At 41.8% G+C, this 12,410-nt stretch overlaps 1 protein-coding gene across 1 annotated transcript in view; it reads left to right on the plus strand.

Moving 5' to 3' along the window:
- The window catches only part of lrmda (leucine rich melanocyte differentiation associated), a 211,992-nt gene that overhangs the window by 170,325 nt on the left and 29,257 nt on the right, over nucleotides 1-12,410 (plus strand). Inside the window, exon 6 of the mRNA XM_085428394.1 lies at nucleotides 11,702-11,786. Coding sequence (XP_085284520.1) covers nucleotides 11,702-11,786 — 85 coding nt within the window. The remainder of the gene's footprint in view (nucleotides 1-11,701; nucleotides 11,787-12,410) is intronic.

Genomic DNA, 12,410 nt, shown 5'->3' on the forward strand with positions numbered 1-12,410 from the left:
TTGTGAGAGAGGGAGAGAGCGATAGAGAGACCAAGAGCACCGAGACAAAGAATGAGTGAAAAAGAGAGCAAGATGCCGTGAGAGTGTCTGTGATCAAGGATGTATAACAATTCCATTATCTCTCGGGTGATGACATGAGATGTCTCTTTCAGGCCTCTCTCCCTTTGTCTAATGCTGCACAGTGTGTGAGGTATAGCTGGAATGAAATGGCTCTCATTGGCTACGATGGCGGCATCTGATGGAATGTGTTTACACATCAGGCTAGTGGCTTGATATGTAAATGCAGCTCGCTGAAAAGGCTACAGGGAGATATGGTTCATTGTTGGGTCCTCGCAGCCTGCTTTTCCTTTTATGCTAAGCACAATTGTATCCACTGAGCGAGCATCTTGTAAAACACCCGTTGCCTTTGGTGAGTTAAACCCACAGAGGAGACCCATGCTTTGGAAGATATGCATGTTTTATAGGGTAATTGGCAGCGTTGCTTTGCTCTGCGTTCTTTGTAGTTGACACATGGCACCATTTACGTTTATTACAATTAAAAGAAAATGCCCATAAAGCATGTGTTGACAAAAGAAGAGGGTAATTATTCCTCCGAGTATTATCTTCAGATTATTTCTTCCAGGAAAATGTATTATATATTTTATACTGATACTGATTCTTTTCTTCTTCTTGTTATTTTATGTTATCGGGCTTGTAGTTGTATTTAGAAAAGACTTGTGTTTGTCATCCACATTGTAGGAATTAATTCACAGTGTGTGCAAACAGTGAGTTGTTGGACTTTTTATCCTAATAGACATTCTAATAGACATCGGTCCTGACTCTGTGAAACCATATTGCCCATAGAGTGTTGTGATATTTTCCTCCATCACCCAAAGATGGATGACTCCACTGAGGCCCTAATCTCATGTTAAAGATTTGTTGGCCTCTAGGAGTCAGGCCTAGCATTGAGGTGCCTCACCTGATTTATATTCACTGGCACTGGAAGGAGAGCCAAGTGCACTATCTGCAAAGCAGATGCTGCAGCAGTACCCTGGTATTAGGACTTATATTTCACCTGAAATAAAACCTCTGAGCAAGGTTGTGTCCTCGAACCGCCTCTTCTTTCTCTTTTTTTTTCCATCTTTTATTGGCTCTCGTCTTCTTCTTCTTCTAACATTTACTTTTAGTAATCTTTCATGTATACGATAACCTGACCAAAAAACCATTATGTCTGCAGTGGTTAATAGCAGAGAAAAAAGCATTTTGCAACAACCTTTAAATTTTTTCTCCTGTGGCTGGATATGAAATCAGAAAGCTGAGGCAAAAATAAGGCCCATCGCCAGCCAAAATGCGGATGAGCGTCGCCTTTAAAACCAAATTCTTGTCTGTCAGCTCCTGTAGTTTATGGGGCAGAGATTACAAAGCTACCGATACAATAAATTAAACTGATGGACAGAATTATGCCCAGTGCTTCCTGCTCTCCCCAATGACGCACACTAACTTAGCGCTGCCTGACAATGAGTATGATTTAACACCCGAGCAAGAGCGGAGAGAGGAGAAACATTCACAGGCAGAGGCACCTAGGCCTCTCACTTTGGCCCACAGCCTAGTGAATAAAACACTGCTTTAATTCACCCACAAACGTGTCGCCATTAAAAGCCTAAGAATAGGGATTGCAGATCATAAATACTCTCTGATTTATTAGCTGACAACAAAGAACATAAGCCCAGCCAAGGAGAGGGAGATTGTTTGACAGAGTCTTGTCAAGGGGAGAAAAAGAGAGGAAAAACACACTCGTTCCCTCATTCTCACTCGCAGACACTCTTAGCTAAATCTGACCAAGGATGTAGCCCAGCCCTATCTCCTGCAGCAGTGCAGGAGCAGATGTGTCTGCTCTCTTCTCAATGTGTGACAGACAGAAAAGATAAACAGAGAGAAAGGCTGAGAGGGAGGAAGAGACGGAGGGAGGGAGGTAAAGAGAGCAGGAGCTGGCACGGCACTGGCTAATTTATCTCGCTGAGAGACAGATTAAAGAGAGAGGAGAGTGAAACAAAGTTCCACTGGCTTAATCAGACAGCCTGCTAGCAGAAGACATGATAAATCAGAGCAGGCTCGGTCCTGGAGAAAGCCTTTGCTCTGGGAGGGAATGGGAGACATCCTCAGCCAAACAGCAGTATCTTTTACATGGGCTGTTGTGAATAGCGGCTCGTGAACCTGCGATGGTGTATACATGCAATCGATACTCGTTGCTATTGTTTGAACAAACATTGTTGTACAGTAGTTGTCGGCTGTTACATCGCTCCAGCGCTGTTATTTTTAGGCGCAGGTGAACAATCCTGCTCGCTGGTGTTGTGTAAACAGGACAAAAGGACATGAAGGGCCTTAAGTTTCCCCCTCAGTTTTTCTGTGAAGCAGTGTCTTTCTTTAGCTTTGTGTCTGACAGGGGACTAACCTAAGGGCCTAACCCAGGAAGAGGAAAAGGGGCTTAGATATCTCTGTGTCATTAGTTCACTACGGGGTCACAGCTGGGCCACTCAGAGCATGATTACACCCCTTGATTTATCTGCTTTGGAGCCCTAGCACAGATAAATCTCGGAACTCATCCCCGCCGTGGGATCCTCACTGTCTGATAAACGGCCCAAGCTGAATAAACAACCGCCAACACCCCCCCCCCCCCCCCCCCCCCCCCCCCCCGCACCCTCCACAAACTCCCAAGCCCTCATACATTATGAATAATTCATTCAGGTTGCGAGCTCTGTTAAATGTGTATATTTTCTATGTTAAATGGCAAAGGTGCATTCACGATCTCTATCCAAAGGTGCACATCTTTGATGAAATAGTGAAGAGCCAGAGATTGACCGACATTTTGTTTTGTAGTTGTAAAAAAAGAAAAAAAAATCCTCACCCACCTCCAGCTGTCGCCCTCGAGTGTTTTCACGTAAATTTGCCTTATGCAAATATGTCCCTACCACAGTTCCTGTGTAGATATTGGCCTGTCTGCCACTTTATCACAAAGTTTAGAGTCATTCATTACAGTGACCCCTGCAATAAATTTGCTTAGCGGAAAATTGCCCTCGCTGGTGTGTAGATGTGATCACGAGTGCATTTTAACTTAATTAATTGGCCGTTTCTGTTGACAAGAAATTTATGCAGTAATAATTTGCTCGAAATAGATGCAGAGTGCAGGAAATGAGATATCCATCAGGGCGCTTGTGTTCCGCCAGCTGCACCGCGGCTAATATGAAAGTATTTCAGGCTGCTCAGACCCTGCTGTTTGCGCAGTCAAGATTATATATACCCACGATCCATTGCCTGCCTCAGAGGCGCTCATGGAGGTCTATGATAACAAAGACTATGTGATTTATGGCCTGCTGTGAAAGCAGAACTTGATGAGATTAAACAATTTCATAGCACGAGTGTTTCTCAGAGGGCCTTCTGATTTGTGGCAGCAACACCGACAGTAAATCAGGTTTATATATCTGAAAGCATGCTCAGCAAAGGAGTGCAATTACTATTTCAGACAGCTACTTTTTATTTAATTTTTATCCCTGGTTTGTCTCTTTTATTCCTGGCCTGTCACATAGCCACTCACCTTCATAAGTCCTTTTGAAGGAAGGGCTGAAAAAGATTGGGAGGGTGGGAAAGTCAAGGAGGGCTGGAGAGGACGGTGCAGTGGCATGTGCCCTCTGCTATCTCTCCTCGGCAGCTTTTACAGCAACAACAACAACAACCAGGGGAGGACAACAGGCACCAGAAGAAAGACACGGGCACAGAACAGGGGAAAGCACTCCATTTTTAATGCTTTGTTTGCCTGCTGCTCTGTCCCAGTCTGGGTAAATGGAGTAAGCAGAGTGTAATTAGAGAGCTCGGCTCCGCTCCTTTGCCACAAAGATGACATGCTGTAATGATACAGCTTACAGGCCCGCAGAGGGTTCTGTCTTGCGACGGAGCATCTCGGTGGTTTGCTCGTGACTTACGATAGGTGTGGAGGATGACAGCGTTATCGTTGCGACGTAGCGATTCCGAGATGCGGATGTGGGGGAACTTCCTGTGAAAGGTTGTCAGAGATTGGAGGCAAGCGGGAGATGGATACAGAGTGTTTTAATCATCTGTTTTTACAGGATGTGTCTAATATTTTCAAATGAAAATAAAGGCCAGCCTAATTATGTGGTGGTCTGATTTGTCACAATCACAGGCAAAATTGTGTTTGTGTGCTGAAAAACAAATCACAAAACCACGACGACAATAAGGCACCATTTTTTTTTGTTTAATTAAGAAAAGAAGTCGTGCTACTGAATGTTTTGCTTGGAGTTCAGGTCAGATTTCTTTCATTTAGACGCCAGAGCTTGAACTGTATTTACATCACACAACTCAAAATCTGTGTTAATCAACTAATCAGTTTTGAGTTTTGGCCTGAATGTAAGTGAACACTGAAATAGATGTGCATTAGTGTTTCGTGCATTAAAAAAATATTTTGTGTGTGTGTGTGTGTGTGTGTGTGTGTGTGTGTGTGTGTGTGTGTGTGTGTGTGTGTGTGTGTGTGTTTGAGGTTTTTAATGTGAGTTCCTGCACACATGCAAATGTGTGTGTTTTGAAGTTGCGGTTAAATGTTCAACGGGTGTTTGTGTGTCTGTGTCCTTGGGTGAAGATGTGAGTTGTGCATCTGTCTGCATCATCCCGTATCTTCCCAGAAAACATCAAGAGATCTCATTATTTTGACACATCTCAGGGTTGTTTTTTCCTCTTTTTTCTCTCCATGTGCCTTGAGTCAAAATTAGTTTTCGTTCCCTCTGTGATCTTACTGACTGAAGCCGGCTCAAAGTAAAGAAAATCGCAGTCTTCGTAGCAGGGCTGAGTCAAACACACACTTCACACAGCCACAGTCTGAGTTAAGCATTGCTAAGTAACCTTCACATTTCACTCGTGTGAAGAGCTAATTTCCTTTAAGTTCACATGTCACTTTTTGTAGCTCTTTTTGTGGGTCCTCTTCAAATGTCTCTCGGCATCTAATTGCATAGGAAACATTCTAGACAAGCCGGTGTGACAGGCCCGCTCCCAGAGTCTTCAATTATTAAACATCCTACACTCTAGAAAACAGCCTTGACGTTAGATACAGCCCCTAATCGGAACAGAAAGCCTCATGATATGTCACACTCCTGAGTTGCTGTGGTTTTGTGCGTGTGTGTGTGTTTGTGTAGTTTGCCTTAAAACAAGGAAAGATGAAAATATTTCTTTTCACACCAGTTAAATAAGGCAAAACTATGACAAAAATAATTTTTGTCACAGGTAGATCAGAAAGCTCATACCTTACTTTTTCCCCTCTTGTTTAGTGATAAAAGAAATGGCGCCTGTGGAAATGTGAGAGACAACTGGTTAGGTTTTGCTTAAAAGTTTGACCAAGGTAACAAATTACAGTTTCGACTAATACTTGAAAGATTTCATGATGCTTTATTTGCGTGTGTGTCTGTCTGTCTTTGCAACTTTGTAGCATTAGCATCTGCGCCTGTGGAAAGGTCAAACTAAACCAAAATAAAAAATAGCTTTAAGCCAATTGTGCTGCATACCTGCAATGAAGACTTTCTCCTTTAAATCACCTGTACTTATCCAGCAAGACGCTCGCCCAAAAGGTCGACGACTCTTTAAATTTCAACCTCAAAACAAACACAGCCTTATTACCATCTGTGAGTCATCGCTGTGGGTGATTAACGTTCAGCGGCACTCAACCTTTGCCTGTCTGACGCTTAGCCGTACACAGAACTGCAGGTTTTTACTGTTGCCGGTTCACTCTGTGTGTCTCGTGCCCCGAGCGAAACATCAGTTCCTCTTGTGATCAGTGATCATATGATACGTTTACTCAGAACAAGTTCATTGGAGTAGAACTGGCTAATCATTAAACGCACGCTCAGTAGTCTTCCTGCTGGGGAAAACACTGCCGTTCTGCTCACAAGTGCAGGCACCGTTACATCAAATTTTCTTCCCCCTGCCATCACCCAAGAAAACGGAATTCATTCTTTTCATGCACACTCATTTTATTTTTTCTTTTCACTACGCACGCTCAGAATCACTGAGGTCTCGTGTAACATGACATGAAAACATCTTAATTAATACACTTCTATTGCAGTCTTCGCCATATTTTGATGCCAAAGTACCCATTTTAATTATTTGACCTCATGCAAAGTGCTGCTCTGGCATCCAAAATAATATCTTGTGCACCAGTGTGATATTCCATTAGATTAGACTTTTCTTTGAGAGCGTACAAATGCCTCTGCTCGATCTCTGGTAGCGAATTAGAGCATTTTCCATTTCATCAGTGCCATTACATGCTGAGAGATGCTCCGAGCCGTTGCTGCTTATTCATTTTTCATTGTTTATTTCTAAAAGTGTTGCATTGTTTGTAACCTCCCCTCTCAAAAAAAACCAACTTTAGAAGTGCGAAACACGAATCATAAAAAATTCCATCTAGTGAAGAAATAAACGTGTCATGCCAGCATTAAATGTTGACTCAAATAAGTTCACAAGTTGTGTCTCCTCTGATCTCCAACATGATCAGAAAGCTGCACCAGTTTATAGAGACAAGATGTGAAAAAAGTTCCATGCACAGACACAAAAGAAATATTTTGATATAGACCCAAAGAGAAAACATATCAAAAGACATTTTTATACATGTCTTTTGCAAGCACAAAAAGCAGAAATGGTGTCAAGAGAAAACAAAACAGAAGGCTTGTTTCTTCCAACAATTGCTTTAAGCTACAAAAATCTCCTTGAGTCCCTAGCCTCCCCTCAATGTCAGCCCCCTCCCCTCCCCTCGCCCTCCCTTCCCCTCTCTCCTCTTCATTTCTCTCTTTTCCCCTTTTCCCTCTGTAAGGCAGGACAGGGCCCTCTTTGCACCCTGATAGGTTGTGGGCTGATGCTTAGCAACAACATTCCTGTGCCCTAAGTAGCAGTAAGCCTCTGGCTGAACTCTTTGATGTGGCTGTCAGGCCACATTTATTTCCTTTTAGCACTTTGTCTACTTGTCCAGATGTATAAGGAGATAAAAAGGGCTGGTGTTTACACTGGTCTCCCTCTGTAGCGCGGCTGTAATTAGATTGTATTGCTGGTCAGTCTTAAGGAGAGAGGTGAGGTGAGGCGAGGCAGGAACCAGCTGTGTCAGGATGAGCTGGTCAAAGGGAGACTTCAGAGACAGATCGCCAGAAAGGAAAACAGTGTGTAAGACATGGTGCAACACGATTGCTTTATGTGCTCACCGCGATGGCCGGCGTCAGATTTGAGAGAAATCTTCTAGATGAACTAATATCTTCATAATGTACTGTAATGTAACGCCCATCAAGATCTCTAATCCGCAGCCAAGCTTGCGAAACTTTGTAAACTTTGTGGCAGTTGCATGTGAAAAACAACTACATTTGCGTCAGGCTTCCCTGACTCACTTTTTCAGTGTCTTACATTTTGAAGATTCCCACCGTGGAGGTGGTTATGTGCTCCATGTGGCTCTCTTTGTGACTTGCTTTTCTTCTTTTTCCATCCCTCCCCTGTCTTCCTCCTCCCCTCTCTCTCATGATGATATGTTGGAAGTAATAATCACTATTGCCTCTGGGTTTATCAGCATTTATTCACATAACAACACTGAAAAGGAGAAGACAGACAGCACTGGTGTGATGTATTATCTAGTATGGGAATCATCTTTCATAATGACATCCAACGGAGCTTCCTCTCTCTACCTATTCCACTCTCCCGCTCGCACACATACATCTACACACACTTTCTTCATTTCTCTCTCCCTCTTTGCACTCCCCTCTGTCCACCCTTTATTATCACGGAATCCGTGGTGCTCCCAAGCCTGTAAATTTGTGCCACATTATCATAAGCTGTGGTGATAACTCACATTGCACAGAGACAATAATGATGTGAACACTCAGCATATGCCCCGGGCCCAGCAAATTAAAACAATGCTCAGCTTGATGAGCAGACTAATCTGGACAGCAAAGAGAGGAGAGAGAAGAAGGGCGTCCAGGAGCATCTTACATAGACAACACAGCAGCACCTCCCTCTGTTCAGTGTAGGTACAGCTGGAGAAATCAAGCCAAAGAGCCAGAGGGAGTGAAAGAAATGATACAGGAAAGAGGGAACAGTGGGAGATGGAGTGTAAATGAAGTCCTTGTTTTGAAAATGTGAAAAGGACACGATGGGACAGGTCGTATGTTTAGTACATCGGAGGTTTCTGATTTGACAGAAAGTTTGCAAACCCTTTGTAATATAAAGGATTCCTGCATTAATTAATCAGAAAATGGTGCCCCATGTCTACATCGCAGTCATAATTTCAAACTTAAATGACATTTGGATTTTTTAAATTTTGATTCGTACATCTTGACCACTCACAGCGCAGGGATGAAAAATTAGAAATTAGAAACTTGTAGAACCTTCACCTCAGTCCGATCTCTTCTAAGCTCCCTGGACTGCTGCCCTGTGTTTTCTGTACTGTTCTCTCAGTAGCTGCAGAACAGCGACGCTCACTTCACCAGACTTCACATTTGAATGCTTTGGTGGTAATGTGCGACACCCCCTTTCCTCTAAACATAGCATTTTGTGTCTCAACAGTCCACTTTACATTGACCCTGAAGTGTTTTTGCTTCATTTGTGAAACACACAGTGTTGAGCTTTGTTTTGTTTATATGTGTCTGCAAAATGGTAGGTTGCTTAATAGCTTCCTTCAATAGCCACCTGTCTTACTCAGTGCTTATCTTAGAAATTTAACAAATTGTAGAGATACCTCCTGGTGGTCCTTTTTCACCTTTTCCAGGATTGCATATCGTGCTCTTGGTCTGAACACTGCGGGACACATACTTGCATAGAGAGTAAGCAACAATCCTGAATAATCTTCAATCGTAGCCAGCTTGTTTATTGTTTCTTGATGAGCAGCCCTTTCCAGCTTTGCGCATCAATAAAATGCTTTAAATGTGTTTTCCTTGTGGTATGATTCACGTCAGTGTTTTTAGGATAAGCAGACTTTGTCAGTACAGACATTGTGTGACCTTATAACAAACAGCTCCTTACAGTAATTGGAGCACCAAACTCTGAGCAGCATTAGAATAGGGGTTCACTTAGTTTCTCCAACCTACTTTCTAAATATGTTTAATAAAGGCACCAAAAGTTTTCTATTATTAGTATAATCAGAGTTTCTTTCTTTTTGCATTTTCTTTGTAATGGACCATGCTTTATGAGTAGCCAGTTTAGAAATACTGGTGGAAAAAAACACTTGTTTAAAGTGCTAAAACATAAAGCTATTAATCCTCTCGTAGCAAGTACAGAAAAATCGTCCTCCATTTGCTTCACATGCATGCTTGAGTGCAAATGTCAAGGGCTAATGATGAAGATCTGAGGGTTTAAAGGGGAAGATCGAGACAAGTGGAAGTTGGAGTTACAACAGCCACCTACGGGTCAGCTGTGTGATCAGCAGGCATTAGAGCGAGGAAGTAAAGTAGTGGTGTCATATCACTGGGGTGGAGTTGGTTTCAGCACTGAAAACAAGGTGACTAATGTCCCATAGGACCACAGCCAGAGTGCTAAGCTCCATCTAGTATTCACCACACCTAAGTAGTGCTCCCTTGTTCTCATCCAGCACCCCCTATATCATCTGCGGGTGGTGCTGTTAATAATGTGGCAACCCGGAAGATTAATTGTGGCCGAGCATCAGGATTAAGAGGGGATTTTTGTGGGCCAAGCAGGCCTAAAGGGGCCCAGGCTTGTGATCTTTCATGCAGACCAGGAAATGAGGCAAGCAGGGGGCGCAACTCTGTGGTGGCCCAGACATGCACAAAGGTAGATCAGACAGCTCACAATTCCCCTCTTAATGCCTGAGTCGCTTGTTTCTTTTCCTATGAAGTGACATAGACGAACACTGAGTGTGTTTGTACTGATCGGTAATATGAGTTGCAAACCAAAATGGCAAAATTCAAAGATAGGAAAACGCTAAATAAACCTTGATACATGTCTCAAAAATGAGATGGGTGGTGATCATTTTGCTGTAGGATCTTTAGTCTCAGTCCAATATTTGTTTTGCTAGCTCAATGCTATAAATACCCAACTATTTTCCTTACATGTCAGGTGACAGTAGTTACTGAGTACAATGTGTTCATATTTTTAGTTCTTTTACTTCATAAATGTACATCGCAGAAGCAGGGGAGTGATCTGTGACATTTCTTAGGAGGTTTTAGCAGCAGGTCTGCTGTCAAAACTATATTCTTCTTTTAAGCACTTTTTTTTTTTTTTCAAAAGCTGACTCTCCAGCATACATGAAGCAAGGCCTTTAAAATAGGCGCATTTTGTCTTCTTTTTTTTCCTTGGTATAATATGAGACACATGCTGGCCAGACCTTAATGCCTTTCAGAGATGCTATCTGAAAGCACATTATGTGATCGTTTTCAGTTCACATTGCTCTCTTTGCCGATGAAGAATATGGTTCCATTTAACAGTGCAGACCATTCCATTTCTCAAGGTTATGCATGGGCATGTAGAGGAACAACAATAAAAGTGGGAAAAATGCATCTCCAAGCCATCTCTAATATGTATTTGTCAGTTGAGTCTCTTGCCATGATTAAAGGCCTAGTGAATTCCTTCCTGCAAGAAAGGAAAGTATTTCTGCAAAGGCATCAGATATCGCTGTGTCATGATAAACTGCCTGCTCCGCTAGCTAAAAGGCTAAGGTGGAAAAAAAGAGAATGTTTTGGACCTTGAAAGTGCACCAAAAGAATAACAACACACAAACTGTTGACCCGTGTGGGAATACTGTCTCATGACATAGAGGCCACTGTTTTCTCTTTGTCCCAAACCCGCATTCATCACACGCGTTTAGCCTGAACCTCTGACTGTGCTCACAGTCAGAGGTTCAGTCCAGTTTTGCAGCTAAGAATGTATGAAAAAAAAATCACATTTCAGTTGTAGGACAATAAATAAGATAAAGAAGTTAAACAAAGAGAAGTATGTATCATGTAATTTGCATTCACACTTTCTAGTGTAGAAAGGTTATTTCGTCTGATTTTATATTACCCTCATGTTACTGTTGTATTATCTGGGTGAATGTTAAAACCTCCCTATTAGGTTATGCTATAAATCAGGTGTCATCAGGTCCTCTCATAGACTTCATTAGAAAAGTTGTTTTGGTCTCTGGTTTGAAGATTATATTTATGAAGCCTAATGTGTTTGTTGCATTTAAACGTGTCACATCAACAAATTGTGATTTTACAAAGATTGAATCGCTTTCTGTACAGGTGTATCAGTACAGGTGTAAGACAGACACAGAGATCTGTTAGCATAATATACCACATAGCAATCTATTTGATTTGTCAGATAATTCCATTATAAATGACTCGACTCCATGAACAGGGTTTAAAGGTCCAGTTTGGGGATTCAAATTAGCAGCAATCTCACCCAGAGGTCAGCTAGCAGCTATAGAGAAATGACTGACACTCAAAGCAAGCCCTTAATCTTAGTATAATATAAACGGATAAGTTAAATTAGGAAAACACCACTGAAGGTGATTAATCCATGCTGTTAAACCTTGTCCCTATGAGAAGATTTTTTTTTGTCACAAAATGTAAATAAAATAAAATGAACTTTAGAACAAAGACTGCCACATGGCATTATTTTTTAACCATGTGGCAGTGGTTTGCTGCTTGCTTGCTATAACTTTATAGCTAATTCTTTTTCTACATTCCTTTTCTGCTAGTCACTTAATGAGGCTGGATCAGAGAGCCATCCACTGCCCTATTCGCCTCTACCGCGAGGATCCAGAGATCCCATGCCCCACAAAGGTAAGAAAAATATTTATTTTCTTCAAAATTAAGAAGAAACATTGAGATCCTGGTTCTATAGATTATGTAAATGAGTCATAACGCTAACAGCAGCAGAGAGTGGGAATCTATTGAACTTGAAACTGAGTTGAAGTTATCTATTCTTATTGATCTCTTCTCATCTGTGTGATGTGTTGATAGTGGGAATAAATCTGAGTAATCTCAGCTAACTCTGATCTGAGTGTAAGCGTGGGAGCATGCAGTACATAAACAGAATGAAGCATCCTTGATCTGTTGATACTAGACATTGATTAGGCCTCATATTGACCCAGTGTAGTATGTTGATGTAATTATGTAGCAACTTCTTAACATCAAACACTGCACTCTAGAAAGAATACAACACATTCATTAAAACGACACACTGCTCTAAATTAATGGCGAAGGCCACCTACTGCTTTTGTACCAGATACTCAGCTGAGACTTTGAGAAAAAACAAGTCAAGTTCAATATTATTATACGTATCATACCCACAGGTCATTATCCCGTAATCAGCTGAAATGATTTACTGCAACCAAAATTAACTAATTCAATTCATTCCACTTGCATTTTTTTTTTTTGTTGCATGAATTCACAACAAAAGTAACA

Source organism: Rhamphochromis longiceps, linkage group LG13 (genome assembly GCF_057381845.1).
Source record: "Rhamphochromis longiceps isolate RC_006_pf linkage group LG13, R_longiceps_female_GT1.1, whole genome shotgun sequence".
NCBI lineage: Eukaryota > Metazoa > Chordata > Actinopteri > Cichliformes > Cichlidae > Rhamphochromis > Rhamphochromis longiceps.